Source organism: Pinus tabuliformis, chromosome 1_2 (genome assembly GCF_031772625.1).
Source record: "Pinus tabuliformis cultivar Carrire ecotype Pingquan chromosome 1_2, CPIR1, whole genome shotgun sequence".
In the NCBI taxonomy this organism is placed as follows: Eukaryota; Viridiplantae; Streptophyta; class Pinopsida; order Pinales; family Pinaceae; genus Pinus; species Pinus tabuliformis.
In genome coordinates this window covers 1,180,431,467-1,180,451,367 of record NC_142298.1, presented here as the reverse complement: position 1 = coordinate 1,180,451,367, position 19,901 = coordinate 1,180,431,467, and the positions used below count along the sequence as shown (strand labels likewise).

The 19,901-nt window shown below is 38.1% G+C and overlaps 2 protein-coding genes and 1 pseudogene across 2 annotated transcripts in view; 2 read left to right on the top strand and 1 right to left on the bottom strand.

Moving 5' to 3' along the window:
• Positions 1–14,173, top strand: part of LOC149210433 (uncharacterized) — a 104,176-nt gene extending 90,003 nt beyond the window's left edge. Inside the window, exons 3-6 of the mRNA XM_089398962.1 lie at positions 12,358–12,471; positions 12,792–13,105; positions 13,301–13,479; positions 13,587–14,173. Of these exons, the coding sequence (XP_089255088.1) occupies positions 12,358–12,471; positions 12,792–13,105; positions 13,301–13,479; positions 13,587–14,173 (1,194 nt within the window). The remainder of the gene's footprint in view (positions 1–12,357; positions 12,472–12,791; positions 13,106–13,300; positions 13,480–13,586) is intronic.
• Positions 10,544–11,321, bottom strand: LOC149210434 (uncharacterized; annotated as a pseudogene).
• On the top strand, positions 14,169–19,050 carry LOC149210432 (uncharacterized). Its single transcript, XM_089396722.1, has 6 exons — positions 14,169–14,617; positions 14,722–14,994; positions 15,118–16,275; positions 16,422–17,042; positions 17,154–17,717; positions 17,881–19,050. Exons 1-6 carry the CDS (start codon positions 14,447–14,449, stop codon positions 18,727–18,729), a joined length of 3,636 nt encoding a protein of 1,211 aa, XP_089252848.1. The 5' UTR covers positions 14,169–14,446; the 3' UTR covers positions 18,730–19,050.
• The last annotated feature ends 851 nt before the right edge of the window (positions 19,051–19,901 follow it).

Here is a 19,901-nt window from a genome sequence, read left to right as displayed (position 1 = left end):
GTGCTGGGGTCTGTAAGATTGGGGCAGTTACTGGCTCAGTTTGTGGGGGTGGAATTTGTATTGTTGGAGCTGCTGGTAGCTCAGTTTGTGGAAGGACAGTTTGCCCTTGCTGCTGCTCACCTGAAGGGGCAGATTTTTCTTTCACTGTTTCTTCTTCTGCACCCATTATCCCTTTGCCTTTGTCTAGCACTGGTGCTGCTGTGGAAGATGTCTGTACTACTGGTGCAGTCCTTGAGGCCGAGGTCCCTTCTCCTACTGAATAAGGCCGTTTGAAAGGTACCTGTTGCACATAGTCTAGGTCAATAGTTTTTTCAAGCTCCTTCACATTCTTTAGCATTGTCTTTTCCTCAGTTAGGTTTTCAATTAAAGTATCCTGCTGCCATTCTTGCAGGTTGGCATATCTTTCAATGTGTGGGTAATGGCAATGCTTAATGCCTAGAAGCCTATATTTGTTTCTCCTAGCAGTAATTAAGCCTTTAGGGTCATAATGGACCCACCGAAAACTGTAGGACAGCTTGTATTTATCTTTAAGGATTAGGTCGGCCTCTTCCCATCCTTCCTTCTTATTCATGATGAAGGGGCCCAGCTGGTGTTTGAACTTGAGGTGGGCCTTCTTTTTGGAGCTGTGGAAGTGGGTGAGGTCGGACTGAATCAACTGCCTGTAATACTCCAAGGAAAATAACCTCATAGGCACATATTTTGGGAGCCTGTATGGACAGAGCTCACAACCATAGATTCTAATGACCGTATGGTTCTCATATAGGTACCAATCACCTATTTTGTATTTTTTGGAAAGCTGCAGAGCTTTCTTTATCTAAATTGATATTCTGGGAGGAGGGGACCTCATCAACAGGAAAGAGACTGGGTACACAAACTGGTCAACAAATTCACAGTAGGAATATGGTGAATTTGAGACTTTGTGATAGACAGAGGTCCAGAAGATGACAGATCTTCTTTCCCCTCTATAATCCAGATTTTTGATGTAGCATGGAAAAGCTTCAGAATGATAGTACATGAAAAGGTGGTAAATATAGGCCGAGTACTTGAAGACCCCCTGTCTGTCCACTCTGCTCAACTGATCATGAATCTTGTTAGCTATGAACTTAGCAAATTTATATTTACGGGGAGGGGGTTGGCCTGGGCTGTAAGCAGATAGCAATACCAGCATTGTTTTATCCACATGCTCACTGGTTTTGTATCCCAACACATAGGCAATCATGTCCAGCAAAAGCCTGCCTACATCAGTGAAAGAGACATCCAGGTAGGGAGGTGGCCCTGTAGGCTGGCACTCAGGTCTCATGAATGTCCTGGTGACCTTTTGAATCTCCTCACTGGTCATATTGGCACCAGTGTCCAACAAATAGTTCATGGAGAATGGGATTAGCAACTCTGTCTGATCAAAATGTAGCATTTTGTTGATGGACTCAGGATTAATGTAGAAGAGGATCCTCCCAGATGGAGTGCTAATAGCTCTGTGGTGCACATCATAGTTTTCAGCACATAGGTGAATGATTTCAGGGAAGACATTTACAGCTGGGAGGCAATAGTATGGCAGGTTTGACTCCCATATGCCATATGTATCATGATCATTCAGGTAGTCCTCTCTTAATTGACAGAGGGTCTGCAAGAAGTCCCTGTTACCCACAAAGTCTTCAATGAGATAGTCCTTGTCAGCAAAGGGCAAGGCCTCCAGGTCTTTATTTGGTGGATTTAATGGAGCTACACTGAGGGCTGAGGATGCAGAGGCAGCCATTGTAAAACTTGATTTTGAATAAGGTGATGGCAATGGTTTGAAAAGTTCTTTTAAGAGCTTAAGTAATAGGCCAAATGTAGACAAAGTCTGAAGTGTTTTTTGTAATGGGAAAGCAGGCTTGCTTCTGCAGTTTTTTGCAAATTCACAGGGGTGTGAATTGCTAAGGGTAAATTGCAGAGGGTATGAGGTTTTCTTTGGTAGAAACTGTAGCTGGTCTACACCCAGCAAAAGGGAACAATGCCGGGCACTTCGAAGATATTTTCACAGTTTTGGCCCGCGATTTGACTGTTTCAATGCTGAATTTATAGTTCTGGGGGTAAGCAGGTTAGCTTGGCTCACTTTTAGGTAGTAGGTGCAGAGCTGAATTTAGGATTCTGACAAGTGTTCAATGGTGAATTTACAGAGAAATGGAATGCATGGGCGAAATGGGGAAATATGGTGAATACCTGGATAAACGCTTGAAAAAACCTGCGGGCCGAACTGTGAAGACTGAATCGATGAGTTGGAACGGTTGTAATTTTGAATTTGGAGGCCTGGAGGCATTTTTTCAGTGAACCAGCTGCAACGGCTAAGTCTTCTTTTGCGCGAAAATGACATAAAAACGGCTCAAAACGATATTTTAACGACAATTTCAGAAAAAATAAGTAATTGGCGCCTTTCCGCCGATGACGTCATCATGACGTCATGACGGGCCCAGGTACGGAGGTGACGTGGGTGCTGAGGTGTAGGCCAGGGTGGCAGGGCACAGTGGTGGGTGAATATGGTGGCAGGACTACGTGGAGGGCCACACGGCGCGGGGGCGGGGAAGGATGCTACGTCATGATGACGTATGCACGACGTATGGGGGAGGTAGTAACGGGATGGTGGTAAGCGGGTTCCCCACACCACCTTTGGGCAAAAGGTGGTATCGGGGAGGGGGCTCCGAAAAGCCCCACCGCCTGCCACGCGTCCCTTGTACGGGGCGGAAAACCATTTTCCCCGGACGCTAAAGGTCCGCAGCTCCGGGCCTAAGAATACCCGCCCACCGTTGGATCGTGGGTGGAAGAAGATCGATGGCTGGCGGGCCCTCCGACGGATCGTGCAGGTTGGGGGGTCCCGCTTAGCCTATTAAAATATTCACTTTAATACTTTAGGCAGAAAACTTTAGGGTTAAGGGTTTTTGTGTGTTTTCAGGGCAAGGGTAAATCTGAAAGGGGAGAAAGAAGGGTTAGAGAGTGGGTTTAAGCAGAGGAAAAGGGGTTCTTGTGAAATTTACTGGGTAGAGGTGAGGTGATGGCTTAGGGGAAGGCTGTCACTCCAACCTGAGGTCAGAGCAATCCCATGACAGGGTTGACCATAGTCCCTGGTGGACTAATGTCTCCCTTGACAACTTATTTAGCTATAGTGCTAAAGGGAGGATATTTATATAATGCTGGGATTTATACACCATAGTGTTATTATAGTAGGGAAAAGGGGACATAGGGGATTTAGATAGTAAAGTTAAGGGTTAATATGGATAAGAGAGGTGAATGAGGAGTGAAATCATTAAGTTTATTTGAAAACCACTTAGCTTAAAGAGTAGATCAAAATGAAAAGATTTTTACACAGGAAATGTGGCTTTTAAAGGCATAAGAACCAGTATAAAACCTCAAACTCTTTCATGAATCTTGGCTGATTTAAGGGATGTTAGTAAATGGATGTGAAGAAAGGGGAAAATGGGAAGTTAGACATGCTCCTTTGCTTTGCTGCACATGATGTAGAAGAGGAGCCTCTGCATCCACTGGTTTGCCTTTGTGAACAGGTTATCAAACACTCAATTGAAAGGAATACCACTTCTGCAACCCCACCTACCTACCCGTCTGCTTGCCTAGCATTTTTTGTTTCTTCTTGGAGGGTGCACTTAGACTTGAAGACCCTTATGTGCCTTTTCTTTTGATCATCTATCTAAGGCCACCCTTATTTCTTCCAAGGCCCCAGGTTAAGCAGTTGGGAACCTTAATTCTCTACCTAGCTACTTTGTCTGCCAAGATTAAATTGTTTGGACAGACTTCTTTCTCTAATCTACAACAAAAATTGAAACATGGCCTGACCCAGCTTAACCTGTTGGATCACCCATTGAGAAGTATGACAGCATCAATAAAATGCACATGTGTGCCTTTTATCAGAATATGAGATCTTTTCCTTGCCAAAGTAGATCATATTGGCACTTCCCAAGCCAATCATTAAAAATGAAACCTATTGGTATAGGTAGCTATCATAGAGAACCAATGGTTGTTGTAGGGATAGATAAATGACTAAGCTCTCTTGTGGCACTCTATGGAAAGAAAACAACAAGTGGGAGAATGTTGGGTTGTGTTATATTATTTCCATGACTAGCTGCGCTAGCTAACTGAGGGGTTAGAGGGGGGGCGGAGCCCCCCCTTCGTTGTGCCGATTGCACAGTGGGGGGGTCACAAGGGGTTTGATGGGGGAGGTTAGCTCCCTCTACAGGGTTCAGGGCAACGCGCCGAGGAAATTTTTTTTAACCCTATATTAGGTGGGGCGATTTTTTGGGGCGATTTTTTGTAACCCTATCGTTTTGTGCATGGTTTTGGACGCGATGTTTTTTGGTCAATGGTATTGGATGCTTCGACATATATATATATATATATATATATATATATATATATATTGTAACATTGAAAGTAACATAATGAAAAATCAATCTGGTAGTCCCGGTTTTGGGATCTAGGGGAAAATTTCTGTGTATATTTGTTTTATGTGTTATGCTCTCGCTATTGTTTATTTTCTGTGTTTTAGAATTTGTATGTAGGTAATTTATGTATGGGGTTAAAAACCTACATTTGGTATCAGAGCTGTTTTGGCTTCAAGGGAACGCTTTTGTTGCTGAGGGGTTTCGCTCGGGCCTATGGTAGACCCTGTTTAGTGGAAGATATGCGAGATCGATTCTGGTGTTGAAAGAAGATGGCAAGCAATGGAAAGATAGAGATCGAGGAATTTAATGGTCAAAGTTTTGAGTTGTGGAAACTCAAGATGGAGGATTTGTTGGTGGACAAAGATCAGTGGATCGCAGTAGATTCGGGTACTAAACCAACAGGAGTGTCCGATGAAGAATGGAAGAAGTTGGATCGGAAGGCAAAGAGTACAATACGATTGTGTGTCTCAGATTCAGTATTATTGAATGTACCAGGGGATGCTACGACGAAGGTTTTATGGGACAAATTAGGGACTTTGTATCAATATAAGTCTCTGGTGAATAAACTATTCCTACAGAAAAAGCTATATAACCTGAGGATGAAAGATGGAGACTCGGTGACAGAGCATCTAAACACATTTAATACTGTGGTAAGTCAGTTATTATCTGTTGATATTAAAATTTCAGATGAAGATAAGTGCATCAGTTTGTTGTGTTCTCTATCTGATTTGTGGGATAATCTGGTTATTGCAATAGGCAGCAATGCAACTGCCTTGCAGTTTGATGAAATAGTCTCATCCTCACTGACGGAGGAGATGAGATGGAAAAATATGGAGAGCCAAAATGGTGATGCCTTGTTTGTACGAGGAAGGTCCCAGAGCATAAACAAAAATAAGTCATTGAGTGGGAGATCTAAATCTCAAGGAAAACCTGCAAAGTTGTGTTGGAAATGCGGAAATGAAGGGAACTACAAAGGAGAGTGTAAATCTAAAGCTCCTGACAAAGGAAAGGGATTTGATGATGATCCTTTTGTAGAGGAAAAAACCACCTCAGATGAAGGTGGAGATGTGTACTTTGCTTCTTCAAGTACACATGTAGATCATGAGGCATGGTTGATTGACTTAGGTGCATCCTTCACTTCACTCCCCATAGAGAGTGGTTCTGTGAGTATGAGAAATATGATGGTGGTGATGTCTTCTTGGGGAATGAAAGGAAGGCTAAAATCGTTGGTCGTGGAAAAGTTAAGTTGAATTTGCAAGGTGGAAGGATTAGAACACTTCCTGTTGTTCTGCATATACCTGCATTGGCTAGAAACTTTATTTCTGTAAGCAAGCTGGATGATGCAGGTGTAAAAACAGTGTTTGAGAAGGATACCTGCAAGATGGTTCGGGGAGCACTAGTATTGATGCGGGGAGTTCAGGTTGGAGCTCTGTACAAGATGCAAGGTAAAATTGTTGTTGATGGGTGCAGCAGTTTCGTGGTTCCTGAAAGTGGAGCAAAAAATCTAGTGGTTTTTGGAGAAAAGACCATGCTATGGCATCAAAGGCTTGGAAATATTGGAGAGAAGGGCCTTTGAATACTTCATGGTAAAGGCATGGTAGAATGTATGACTAATAGATCTCTGGGTTTTGATTTCTATGAAAATTGTGTATATGGGAAGCAGAATCGGGTGAGTTTCCCCCATAGTGGTAAGTGGACGAAACAGATATTAGAGCTTGTGCATAGTGATGTGTTTGGACTTGTGAAGGTTCCATCACTGGGTAAGTTTTGTACTATGTGTCATTTATAGATGACTTCTCGAAGAATACATGGATATATTTTTTTAAGAAGAAATTTGAAGTCTTTGACAAGTTTAAAGAATTTAAGGCTCTGGTGGAAAACTAGATATAAAAGAAGATAAAGGTGCTGAGGACAAATAATGTTCGAGATTTTTTTAAGAAGGAATTTGAATAATTTTGTAAGAAGTGTGGTATAGCATGGCAGAAGAATACTCCATACATACCTGAGAAAAATGGAGTTGCAGAAAGAATGAACAAGACGTTGATGGAAAAGGCAAGAACCATGTTCAATGGGTGCCGGGTTAGGACATGATTTCTGGACAGAGGTAGTGGAGACATCATGTTGCCTGGTCAATAGATCACCTTCATTAGAATTGGAGGATAAGACTCCACAAGAGGTATGGACTGATAAGAAACTCACTCTTTCAAATCTGAGGGTATTTGGATGTGATGCATATGTATATATTTTAAAGGAGAAAAGAACAAAATTGGATAGTAAATATGAAAAGTGCATTTTTATTAGGTATAGGGATGTTTTAAAGGGTTATAAGCTTTTGGAACCCAGTAATAAGGAAGGTTGTATATAACCGAGATGTGGTGTTCATAGAGGTGAAATATTGTTATTAAACATGAATTCCAACCAAAGGAACCTGAAAAGATAGAGTTTGAGCTTAAGGAGGATGAATCAGACTCTACAGCAGAAGAGGAATCAGAAGATGAAGAGCCACAAACTCTAGTTGTGAGAAGATCAATTTGAGAAAGAAGGCAACTAGAAAGGTATAGTCCATCTGCTTTCTGTTCGAATTTTTCTTTATCTATTATTGATGATGATCCCAGAACTGTGAAGGAAGCACTAGATTCAGAGGATGGAAAACTCTGGAAAGAGGCCATGGTTGATGAAAAAACATCTTTGCACAAAAATGAGGTTTGGGATTTGGTGGAGTTGTCGGCTGGAAGGAAATCCATTGGCAGCAAATGGGTGTTCAAGAAAAAGACAAATGTAGAAGGAAAGGTGGAGAAATACAAAGCTCGGTTGGTAGAAAAAAGGTTATTCCCACGTGCTGGGAATCGATTTTGGTGATATTTTTTATGTGTTGCCAAGGTAGCTTCTATCAGATTACTTTTATCTGTTGTGGCTGCTTTTGATTTTGAGGTAGAACAGATGGATGTGAAGACAACATTTCTTCACGGGGGTCTGGAAGAAGAGATCTACATGAAGCAACCTGAAGGATTTTGGTGAAGGGTAAGAAAGAACTGGTATGCAAGTTAAATAAGTCTCTGTATGGGTTAAAACCATCACCAATGATGTGGTATCAGAAATTTGATACATTTATACGGGGACTTGGCTTCACCAGAAGAAAAGCAGATCATTGTGTGTATTTTAATTTAATTGGTGACCATGTTATTTATCTGGTCTTGTATGTGGATGATATGTTGCTGGTTGGAAATGACAAAGAAATTATCCAGGATTTGAAGACCCAATTGTCTTCCAAATTCGACATGAAAGATCTTGGTGCTGCAAACTATATTTTGGGCATGGAAACTAAAAGATATCGGGCAAAGAGGAAGCTTTGGTTAAGCCAGAGGAAGTATGTCGAGAAAATACTGCAGAGGTTTAATATGCAGGATAGTAAACCGGTGACGGTTCCTATTCCTGTAGGTGTAAAGTTATCTGTTGAACAGTGTCCCAAGAAACAAGAAGAGGAAGAGGACATGTCCCGTGTTCTATATAAAAGTGCAGTTAGTAGCCTGATGTATGCGATGGTCCATACTAGACCAGACATTGCACATGCAGTGGGAGTATTGAGAAGGTTTATGTCAAAACTAGGGAAGGAGCATTGGGCAACAGTGAAGCGAGTCTTCAGGTATTTGCATGGCACTAGTGATTATGGTTTGTGCTACAAAGGAAGACCATGATTGGACAGAGTTTTGGATATTTGTAGCTTTGTTGATGTAGACTGGGCTGGAGATCTGGATCAGAGAAGATCTACAAGTGGGTATATGTTTAACCTATTTGGAGGTGCAGTGAGTTGGATGAGTAAGAAACGATTTGTCTTGGCACTATCAACTATAGAAGCAGAATACATGGCAGCCACTCATGCAAGAAAGGAAGAAGTTTTGGTGCAGAGATTGTGTTCAAGTATGGAGTTAGTACAGCGAGCTATAAAAATAGACTGTGATAGCCAAAGTGCAATTTTCTTGGGAAAGAATCATGTTTACCATTCAAAGACAAAGCACATTGATGTTCAATATCACTTTGTGAGGGATATGATAGAAGACAAAATGGCGTTACTAGTAAAGGTGGACACTTTGAAGAATACTGCAAATGCATTGACAAAATCTATGAGCTCTAAGAAGTTCTCTTGGTGTAGAGAAACAATGGGTGTTGCAGGGTTAGATAAATGACTAAGCTCTCTTGTGGCCCCCTATGGAAAGAAAACAACAAGTGAGAGAATGTTGGGTTGTGTTATATTATTTCCATGATTGGTTGGCCTAGTTAACTTGGGGGTTAGAAGGGTGGCGGAGCTCCCACTTCGTTGCGCCAATTGCACAGCGAGGGATCATAGGGGGTTTGATGGGGGAGGTTAGCCCCCCTCTACGGGGTTCGGGGCAGCGCCTCGGGGAAATTTTTTTGTACCCTATGTTAGGTGGGACGAACCTACCTATGGTTTTATACATGTTTTTCGCACATGGTTTTGGGCGCGATGGTTTTCGGTCCATGCTATTGGATGCTTCGGCATGTATATGTATGTATTGTAACATTGAAAGTAATATAATGAAAAATCAATATGGTAGTCTCAGTTTTGGGATCCAGAGGAAAATATTTGTGTATATTTGTTTTATGTGTTATGCTCTTGCTATTGTTTATTTTCTGTGTTTTAGAATTCGTATGCAGGTAATTTATGTACGGGGTTAAAACCTACAGACCTAGGGATGCCATTTGTAATCTTGCTCTCGTAATATATGTAATGTTTTTCTTGTTTACAAAATAACATAGAGGTATAGAAGAATAGACATGTGTGAAAATAAATCAAATCCAGTTTCAAATTTAAATAAAAATGTAGGGCTATCTACTGTGATATTGCAAGTCTTTTGAGATAGAGAAGCCCCACAACAATTGCAGGAGATGGATATGGGCAAGCCACATGGTCATGCTTGAATAGGAGAGATGAACTAAACTATCTGACGCAACATAGATTCTTCTGACTTATGTTCAACTTTCAGGACAAAAGACTGCGGGCACTCAAGCTTTACTGGGGCATGTGAGGGATGAATGAGAAGGTCGTTGAAAGTTGCAGAATCATTTCTTAGATAGGTGTTGAGAAAAGCAACCATAATTCGACAACAAAACCTACGCACGAGTTTCTTTAAGATGCACCCGAGATGTCTTGTATATGTAGTAAAATCGGAGGAGACCAGAATTGACAATCGCTGCCATCAACATAGTCTTCCTCATGTAGTCGTGCACCATAAAACTCATGTTCAGTGCCATAAACTCCATGAAGAATTCAAACAGACTCTCTTGGAACTTCAGCATAAAAGACTCTGACGTAAATATGGTGCGCACTACAAGTGGAGAGAAGAAGGGTGCGTAAAAATCTATGCACAGATGTCAGACAGACACAAGAAGTGTAGACGAAAATCAGAGGTCGATTGATTCAAAAGAAAAGCCTATAGGCCTAAATATATTTGAAAATTATATATATATATATATATATATATATATATATATATATAATTTTATTTATTTTTAATAATTCATATTATGATATAACACTAATTTATTTTCCAATTTCACTTTCTTCATAAAATAAGAGGTTTGCATATTAAGAGATTTAATTTCTCTAGACTTTTGGTAAATCCATAGTTAAATAAATCTAAGTTCATTTAATTATTAATTATAATTAATTATTAATATAATTATTAATTTAATGATTATTATTATTATTATATTTATTTTTAGTTTTATGTAATTTGACCCAATCAAAATGTTTTATTGATAATTATAACTATAATTATTAATTATTTTATTTTATTTTGACAAGTTAAAATGTTTGTAGGATATTACATTACATTAAAACATCTCTACCATACTAGACTTGAAAGCCCTTCTGAGCCCAAAAATATTTAATGAGTTAAATAGAATCACCTTAAAAAACTATTATGTAATGAGCTAAATGAGATTACCTTATCATTGCTTTGCCTCTTCCGTGGAAATGAAAAGGTTTTCCGTTCAAATCTTCCCTGATTTAGCATGGAGCATGAAAAAACCAACCAAGAATAAATAAATAGTATGAAACATAATTAAAAATGAATGTATTGAAGCAATATAGCAGGGTTTTCTTCCCCCGATTTAAAACCTGTCAGAGTTTTAGAAGTTTACAATTGACCAAAAAGTGGTTGTGCAGGGGTGGGCCCTATGTACAACTTTCAACACTATATGTTAGGGTATGGATCTGTAAATTTCCGTATTGTCTACTGTATATTATTTATTTGGGAGGCGATAACCATAGGTTGTCTAGTTTTGTGGGAATTAAACGACCATTTTTCTTGCCCATCTTCGATCTATGGGAATTCTTTCGAGGTATTTTCATGGATTCGTTTGAGCCTGCTGAGAATATTGACATTCGACTTGTTTGATTATTATATGACGATTTTACTGTGAGTTCCCAGCTACGGGAGCCCTTGAGCTTTTTCACCGGCTTGGCGAGGTCTTCCACACATTTCACATCTGCTAGACACATGAATGATTACGACTTGCTGCTGAAAATTTTTGGACAAACCCCTCCTGCAAATTACTCAAACAAACAACTAAAATCAGCAAAATATTGCAACATCCCCTGTTCGAAATGCAAACGAAGCAATTTTCTTAATCAATAAATTGTCGCCTGTCGACTTACTTGCGAGAGGGAAGGCTATCTTTGATAGATTTCATGTGGAAGAGAGGGCCGCCATGGGGTATCAGTGGAGGCAAGAAACCCCATGAAGAATTGACGTTGTCTGTCATGTTGTCCAAGGAAGCCGAGGAGGTCGTCGAATAGGCTGAAGAAACAGAAAAAGAAGTAGAAGATGAAGATAAATCTCATAATTTTGATATGAAGCGCTCTTGCACCATGAGTGCTCATAAAGAAAATAAGGTTTCTAGATCTTGAATTTTTGTCACAATTTTCTTGTTTCTTTCCTTTTGCACAACTGAAATTTCCCTCCTGCTAGTGATCGTGCTGGCCATTTTGTAGCAGGGAACCGATAAGGACGTCTCGGCATATGTTCATAGAAATCACGCCATGTGGAACTATCTGGAGAGAGATTTACTTGGGGCGGGCCATACTCACTGTTAAAGAAGAAGATAAGCTTCTGTTACGCGATTTTCTGCTCGTAGCTAGTGGTTTTAGTGTTCCCAGTTGGCGGTCTTCAGCTCTTGTCCTCGAAAATTCGAACAACTTGTGTTCTATTGGCGTAGAAATCTGTGGATACAACGATCATGCAATATGGAGGATGCTTCACAGCCGAAGATAGGGACATATGTATTTCTCACACTACGGGACATACATCATCAAAAGATGAAAAAGGTAGACAAAAATCAGAGATCGACTGATTAAAAAAAGGTCTATCTGCCTAATTATTTGAAAACTTAAAAAAACAATACAACAGACTTTGTAAATTATTAGTATTAATGTTGAGATTATAATAACATCCATCCATATTAATGTTGGGATTATAATGTCAATGATCCATATTTGAATTTAAGTTTGGTTTGGTTTGAATTTCTATTTATTTTTTAAATTTAAAGTGAAAATAAAACTTATATCAATTATATATAAAATTTGAATCGAAATCACCATTAAATAATTTAAAACAAATTTTATTTTTCTTCAAAATCCTTTGTTATTTTGATTTTCATATGTTATTATAATCTCAAGATATAAATGTAAAGTAATATCAATATTTTAAATAAATTTTAATCATTTAAAATGATTTAAGTTTTCCATTTTGATTTCTTGTGTCTTTTTAATATAAAGAGGATAAATTTTTTTTAATTAATAATAATTTTATTATAAATTATATTTCTATTTATTATTATTATTTTGTTATTTTTATTATCTTGTTACATGTAAGAGGATTAGTTTTCATTTCTTCTATTTTTGGTACAGGAGAAAAAGAAGGGAGAGAACCAGTCAATGCCAAAGGCGGTTGTGGGTTCCTGTCTCGCTTCAAAAAACTTTTTGAGATTGAAAGACGTGGTCTCTGAAGGAGTCAATGCGGTGGTACGTATTAAAGATTAATTTATTTTTTTAAGTGGAAAGGCTTAAGAGGCAATGAATGAAGTAATGCTCCGGATCAATCCTTGTGCGAAGAGTAACTAGTGGGATAGATTGGAGAAATAGAGAAAGGGATAGATAGATAAGTAATGGAAAAATTGTGAGATAAAAGGGATAGATTCGAATTCGAATTTGAGTTTTGTTGCTATGAAACAGAGAAATGGTGAAATAAAAGGGATAGATAAAGAATTTGATGTTTGCCAATATTCACCCTTCTTTATATTCAATCATCAGAAGTGCTCTTGCTTTTCTCTGTTGGTATTCAGAAAGATATTGTAACAGTGGACGGCAAGACATTCCTTATGGGCTTTCTCAAGGGCATGGGAATGGCACACATGGTTACCACAGGCTTTCTTGTAGCGGCATCTATTTTGGAGCGACACGAAGCAGTCTCTGCGAATAAAGAAGCCTGTCTGTACCTATTGAAGCAGATGAAAATATTGGCCGACCATGTTCAACAACTCCAAAAACGGCTTATGTTGAAGAAGGGGATGGAGGCCTCAATCAGAGAAGCAACAACGTTGATAGTTGAAGCCTCTATCGATTGTTGCACTCAAGTTGGTGCTTCAAAATTATCCAGGTGACTACTCACTCAACACACTTTAGTATTCTTAACACTGGGTAAATGGATTCTGAATTCCAGTGTCGTCTAGATCGTGGGAACCAGCTCCTCGTCCAATTCAAATAAATTTACATACTTCTTTAGTCTGTGATTTATGTGGGACATAGAGCCCTTTTATGAGATACGCTTTGTAAAGAAATTTTGTTAATGCAGGTTTATCTCCACTACTGTGAACGAAGAAGCGCTGGCTAATTTTCAGAAAAGGTTAGCGGATACGCACACCCATATGCAGGCTGAAATGGGTTTATGTGAATTCGATGTAACTAACCAGATCGATATGCGTCTACGAAAACGCCAAGAGCTAAAATATCCAGAATATCCTAAAGGCGCAGGTAAATTGTGATAATTTGTGCAAAAATATTATTTTAAATATTTTTATTGTAGTGGAGTATATCGAAGTTTGTGATCTTTTTTTTGCCTTCAAAAATTGTTACAACAGTTGGCATCGAAGATCCATTGAGAAAAGTTATTGAACGGCTAGAAATGGGAAGTGACAAAAATGCTGTAGCAGTAATCGTGCATGGCTTTGGTGGCATGGGAAAGACTACCCTTGCCGATGCTGTGTTTGCACGGCTGTTTGATGCAAACAGAGAAGGATATAAATATTCTTATGTTAGATTGTTTGATACTATAGCATCAACTCCAAATATAGTAGAGTTACAAAAATTCATAATAAAAGCTTTGAAGATGGGAGAAGAGCCAAAAGAGTTCCAGAGGTACGAGGAAGGACAACAACAAATTGAGAGCATTTTAGAGAACGAGATAGTTTTTATTTATATAGACAATGTTTTGCTTCCAGAAAACGGCCGACATGCACTTGAACAGCTTCTCCCTAACAGTATGGGGAAGGCGAGAAAATTGAGGTTGCTTCTCACTGCAAGGGAGAAAGATGCAGTGAGAATAAGTGGAGTAAAACCAGAATTCTACTCTATTGAAAGCCTTCCGGAAGAAAAGGCATTGGATCTTTTCAAGAAAACAATGGATGATGATAGTGAGAAGCAGCTACCTCCTAATGAGTTGAAGTAGATAGTCAAGATATGTGGAGGAGTCCCGAAGCTTCTGAAGGTGGTAGTAGGATTCATCAGTTCTGAAGAAAATGCACAACAAGCTTATAGTGCAGTGTTGGAAGAGAGCAAAGACAACTAGAAAGGTGAAATAGGGAATGATATAGATTACTACGTCTTTGCCTATGACAAACTTGACAAGAAGTTGAAAGATCCATTTCTGGATATTTGTTTATTGTTTCGAGACTGGCACTGGGAAGAACTTTCAGATATTGTGGGAGAGTCGCAACTGAAAATGCTAGAAAAAAGAGCGCTGGTCACCCGAGACGGGACAGGCATGACTGCAAAGGTACAACTACACGATGTCATCTTGACAATTGGTCTCCAGAAGGCAGAGGCAGAGGCAGAAAGATTCAGATTGACCAGTGCAACTCAAATAAAAGAGTTGTTAGACAAAGAAGATGAGGTACGTAATCTTTCAACTAAAAAGTATATCATACATGCTTTTGTTTCAAAATATGTCTATCTTGATTCTTATGATCGACTCAATAATATCGAAAAATAATGTAGGACCTTCGAAAGATCAAATGCATATGGTCGAGCGACAACAAAGATGCAGTGACAATACCCGCAAAAAAGCTGGACTTAATGTCTGGATCTTTAAGAGTTCTAACACTCGGACCCTTCACATTTGTGGAGGGCAAATGTACAAGAGTATTTGAAAAGCTGGTTCTTTTCAGCGCGAACGTTTCCCGACTTCCTTTTGATTTATCAAAGTTAAAGGGGTTCAAGGAATTGAGACATTTATGTTACAAACCAGAAGATTTACCAGATCTAAGTCAGGCAAGTTCACTTCAAAGTTCCCAATTTTCTTCGAATATCTTAGAACGGTATCATCCGCAGTTTTTATTACCTTTAATGATTTGAGTTATTATTTTCATATATGAATCATTGCATAAATTGCAGATGCCCTCCAGTCTTAGACACATCGATTTCGAATTAAACTCGCCTGCCTTTAAAATCACTTCCAATTGTCTTCAGCAAGTCAGGAATTTGCGAGTACTGGGGCTGGAGAATGCAAAGTTTAAAAAATTGCGACAAGAGTTGGGACATGTGGTAAACGGTTTGCAGGAATTACCGGTATCTATTTCAACGCTTGGATCTTTAAGAGAGTTGTACATTGGATCCTGTCCTGGTTTGAAGAGCCTGCCAGAAGATTTTGGTTCATTGAATTCTCTACAAATGCTCATGTTGGCTCACTGTACAAGTCTAGAAGCACTTCCTGGCAGTTTTGGAAATCTTACTTCATTGCAAACACTCTGTTTGTTCTGCTGTGAAAGTCTAAAAGCGCTTCCCGGCAGTCTTGGGAAGCTGACATCATTGCAAGAACTTTATTTGTACGAGTGTGATAGTCTAGAAACTCTTCCTCAGAGTCTTGAGAAACTTTCATCTTTGAAAGATTTGGCCATAGTCAGTCGAAGCATACAAGTTCTCCCATCTGGCATCGGAAACTTAACATCCCTTGTTAGCCTTTGTCTATGTTGTTCGAAACTAAATAGTATTCCTGAAAGCATTGGGCAGTCCAAGTTGCTGAACAGAATCAGCTTATCTGCCAGGGTAAAAGAACTACCCGACGGGTTTTGCAACCTCTCCTCTTTAACAGACTGTGATATGGGTGATTGCCCGCATCTAGAGAAACTTCCAGATCGATTTGGACAACTTACAAATTTAAGAAGCCTAATGCTAGACCGCTGTGAAAGTCTAAAGAAGCTCCCAGAAAGTTTCAGCCAACTCAAATGCTTGGAGCGCTTGAGTTTAAAAGATTGCGCGATTCTTGAAGAATTATGTACAGACTTCAAAGATCTCTCATCACTGCGAGTTCTAAGACTGAATGACTGCAAGATGCTAAAGAAGCTCCCTGAAGATATTCATTGCCTCGTCAAATTGGAAGTTCTAGATGTACGTAATTGCCGTGTGTTGGAAGGGAAATGGATGGACAGCATGGTAAAGATGAAAACATTACACATTGTGAAGATTGGAGGAAGCCCGTTGTCGGAGGAGAGATGGGGTGAAATTGAAAAACAATGGGATCCATCATGGACTTTTGCAGTTCATACAGGGCAGGTGATTAACATTTTCAAATATGTTTTCTTTGCGCACGTCATGGTTCACTCTCTGAATGTTTATTAGATCCTAAAACATATCATGCGGGAAAAAATTGCTAATCATACTTTATTTTTCCTTTCTACTCACTTTAGCTTTTTCTTCAGGGTTTATCAAATAAGGAGAATATTGCTAAACAGTTGCAGCCAAATTTTGATAGCATTCTCACTGATAGACGAGGACGGCCATTCCATATATCTGATCTTCCTTTGAACACCCCGCTACTTGTTATGTTTGATGCTGCCAAAGTGGATTTCCGGAAGCGTTTTCTTTTCTCTTTCATTAAGGAGAATATAGATGATATCCAAATAAATTTCGAAATAGTTTATTTTGGCAACCATTTTAATGAATTGCCTGAGAAATTGTTGTATAGAGTTCTTGGCCATGCTCCTGCTGACAGTACTGCCGAAGCATTGTTTCAAAAGGTGCTCTCATTAGATCTAGAGGAGACGTCGGACATTAGCTGGCGGCGCTCTGACATGGGTTTCCTGACATTGAGCGCGAAGATTGTCCATGACGAAAAAGGTGATAAATACCTTTCTTGTTGGGAACGTTTAGAAGAAGAGTCGATGGAGGAATTTATAATGAAAAAATGCGGAAGGTACCTTAAATTGAAGCAATTGGTAGAAAGACCTCGAGAGAGTCCTATAGAGTTGCTAAGAGAGCTATTCAAAAGTGGAGAAAATGAAAGTTCTCTTGGCTTTTTCAAGAAGGGTGCGCCAACGCAGGTATTCAAGTACTCTATATTTTGTTGATAATTTTTCATTAAAAACAAAATATTCAAATTCCCTTTATTGGCTATTGATTTTATTATGTTTTTGTTGATATAAAAATTGTAGGTCGGAGTCGACGAAGTGAAAGGGAAAACCATTTTATTAGACATCCGGCCCGCCAACCTCTCTTATGATGTTCCTCTTCAGTCATTAGTGGAGATGTATGCTGAGGTGAAGGAGAAAGGGATATTTGATTTTGAAATTATAACAATTCCAATAATACAGGACAATACAAATTGGTGGGATACATCTGAGAAGTTTTCAAGCGAAGTTCCGTGGTTGGTCCTTCAAAATCCGTGGCAGCTGACAAATGCAACTAAGTTTTTCCTCGTTGAAGGGTGCTGGGAAGAACGGCCAAGGGGTTGGAAACCATGGCCAAGGGGTTGGGAACAATGGCCAATAGGGTTGGACAGATGGTACCCGAATATAATGAGGATATTGCAAAGCAACGGGACATTTGCAGGGCGAAACCCAATAGGAGTATTGCTTATGGTGAACACATGGGGGATTGAAGCTTTTCCTTTTACGGAAGAAAAAAGTAAAGAATTAATAGAAAAAGAAGTCGAAGAAATTAAGAATATGCCTCCTTTAATGTTTCTTCTGAAGCATTTGGATAGGGTGTCGGAGCAGGTCAGTAATTATCTGTTTTTGGTCAGAAGGAAAATAATTCTGTTAGTGATTTCAAGTTTTAACTTCGTTATTCATTCTCGTGCGATATAAATTAGGAGGAAAATGGCTGTTATTGGTTTTTAGTCTTAACTATTCTTTTTCTTTACTGTTGATCATGAAAAAGGTGAAAAGGGCACTGCATCAGCAAAAAATTATTTGTTTATGTACTTTCGATCCAGAGGACTTTACAGATTCCATAAAGATTATGTTGACTGAGTTGAAGGATAACATTGAAATCATTTATATTCCAAAATTTGGTGGAGAAGGTTCAGTCTTCAATGTTTTAGAGCCTGTAGAATTCACAAATGGCATGGTTCAATTGTATGTGCCTTTGGAACAACCAAAGACGTTACAAGTGGAAATGCAGAAGATGTTTTTGTTAGATTTATCTGAGCACGAGGCTATGAGATTTTGGGCACGTTTCTACATTTTACAACAAGGAATGAAAGAAATAAATGATAAGTATGAACAATTGAATGAAATGAAAATGCTTTTAGATTCTACCACTTTAAGGCATATAAGGCTCCCTGGCTATTTATGGATGGTCATTATGGATGAAGATGGGAATTTGATAACAACCAGGGGAGAAAAATTTGTAAAATTATTTCAAACGCTTCAAAATGACAAAGCAAAGAATTTGATCCAACAATTGGTCAAAGGTGGTAAGGAAAGTCGGAAAGAAACATTGGTTGAATTGGAACAATTGTTAAATATTGATGATGTAGATAGTGGAAGCGACCTCCATGAGGAAGGCACACCCCTTAATCCGGCAGGACCCAAATCAATTAATGATGATTCTGCAGAACCTAGCTCAACTAATGATGATTCAGCACAACCCAGCTCAGCCAATGATGATTCAGCAGAACCCAGCTCAACCAATAATGATTCAGCAATGCCTAGCTCGACCAATGATGATTCAACAGAACCGAACTCAGCCAATGATGATTCAGCAAGAACCCAACTCAGCCAATGATGATTCAATAGTGGCCAGTGCTAAGAGTAACATACCTAATTTTGAAACATCAACCAATGATGATTCAGCAGAATCCAGTGCAACCAATGATGATTCAGCAAGAACGCAACTCAGCTCAGCCAGTGATGACTCAGCAGAGTCCAATGCAACCAATGATGATTCAACAGCTCAGCTCAGGTAAGCCAATGATGATTCAATACTGACCAGTATTGAAGAGTAACGTTCCTCATTTTAAGTTGTTTTAGCGTGTAGAATGTTTCTTGGCCTGCATCTTGATTTTGTGTGCATCTTGATCGTGTGTGGAACAATATATTTTTATATATAAAGACATTTCGCCATTTTTAATTGAAATCATTCATTTCTTTTTAATGTATCTTATTTTTATTTAAATTTAAAATATAAGTTTAATTTTTTTTTTTTATTTAAAGGTTTTGGATTTTTTTTATTAAAAAATTCTAATTTACATAATGCATTGAAACATTACATAATGTTTTTTTTCCTTGTTATAATAAATTGAATAAATTTGATGAATGTTTGAAAAATTTCTTCAGCTAAAATTTTTGGTCTTTATTTATTTGTTTACTTATAAATATAAACAAATAAAATATATATTTATAATTGTACCATATTTAATTTACACTTTTTTATTTATTAATATTTTAATATAAATTAAAAATAGTATATCATTTTAATAAAAAATAAACCTACTATAATATATATTATAGTTGTTTATAGTTGAAATATCTAAATGTTGTATTAAATTTTATATATATATATATATATATATATATATATATATATATATAATTGAAACTTGTTCATGACTATTTTCTTTCTTTATTTTTTATTTTATAATTAATAATATTTCGATTAAAAAATATCATAATATAATATTTGTTTTAATAATGTTAAAATGAACTTTAACTTAAAATTTCATACATATACATTTTAAAACTAATATACATGAAGAACTCATATCCAAAAAATCAAGTTTAAATGATAATTTATTATCAGATTTGACAAATAATAAGGTTTTTTTTTTTGCAATATTTGAAGTCATTTTTCAAATGGTTAACTAGCTTTACCATTCAATTCTTTGTACACTTGAAAATGAGATATATAATTAAGCATAGATTTATAATCTCTTTTAAACAAGTAACAAAAGAAGACTT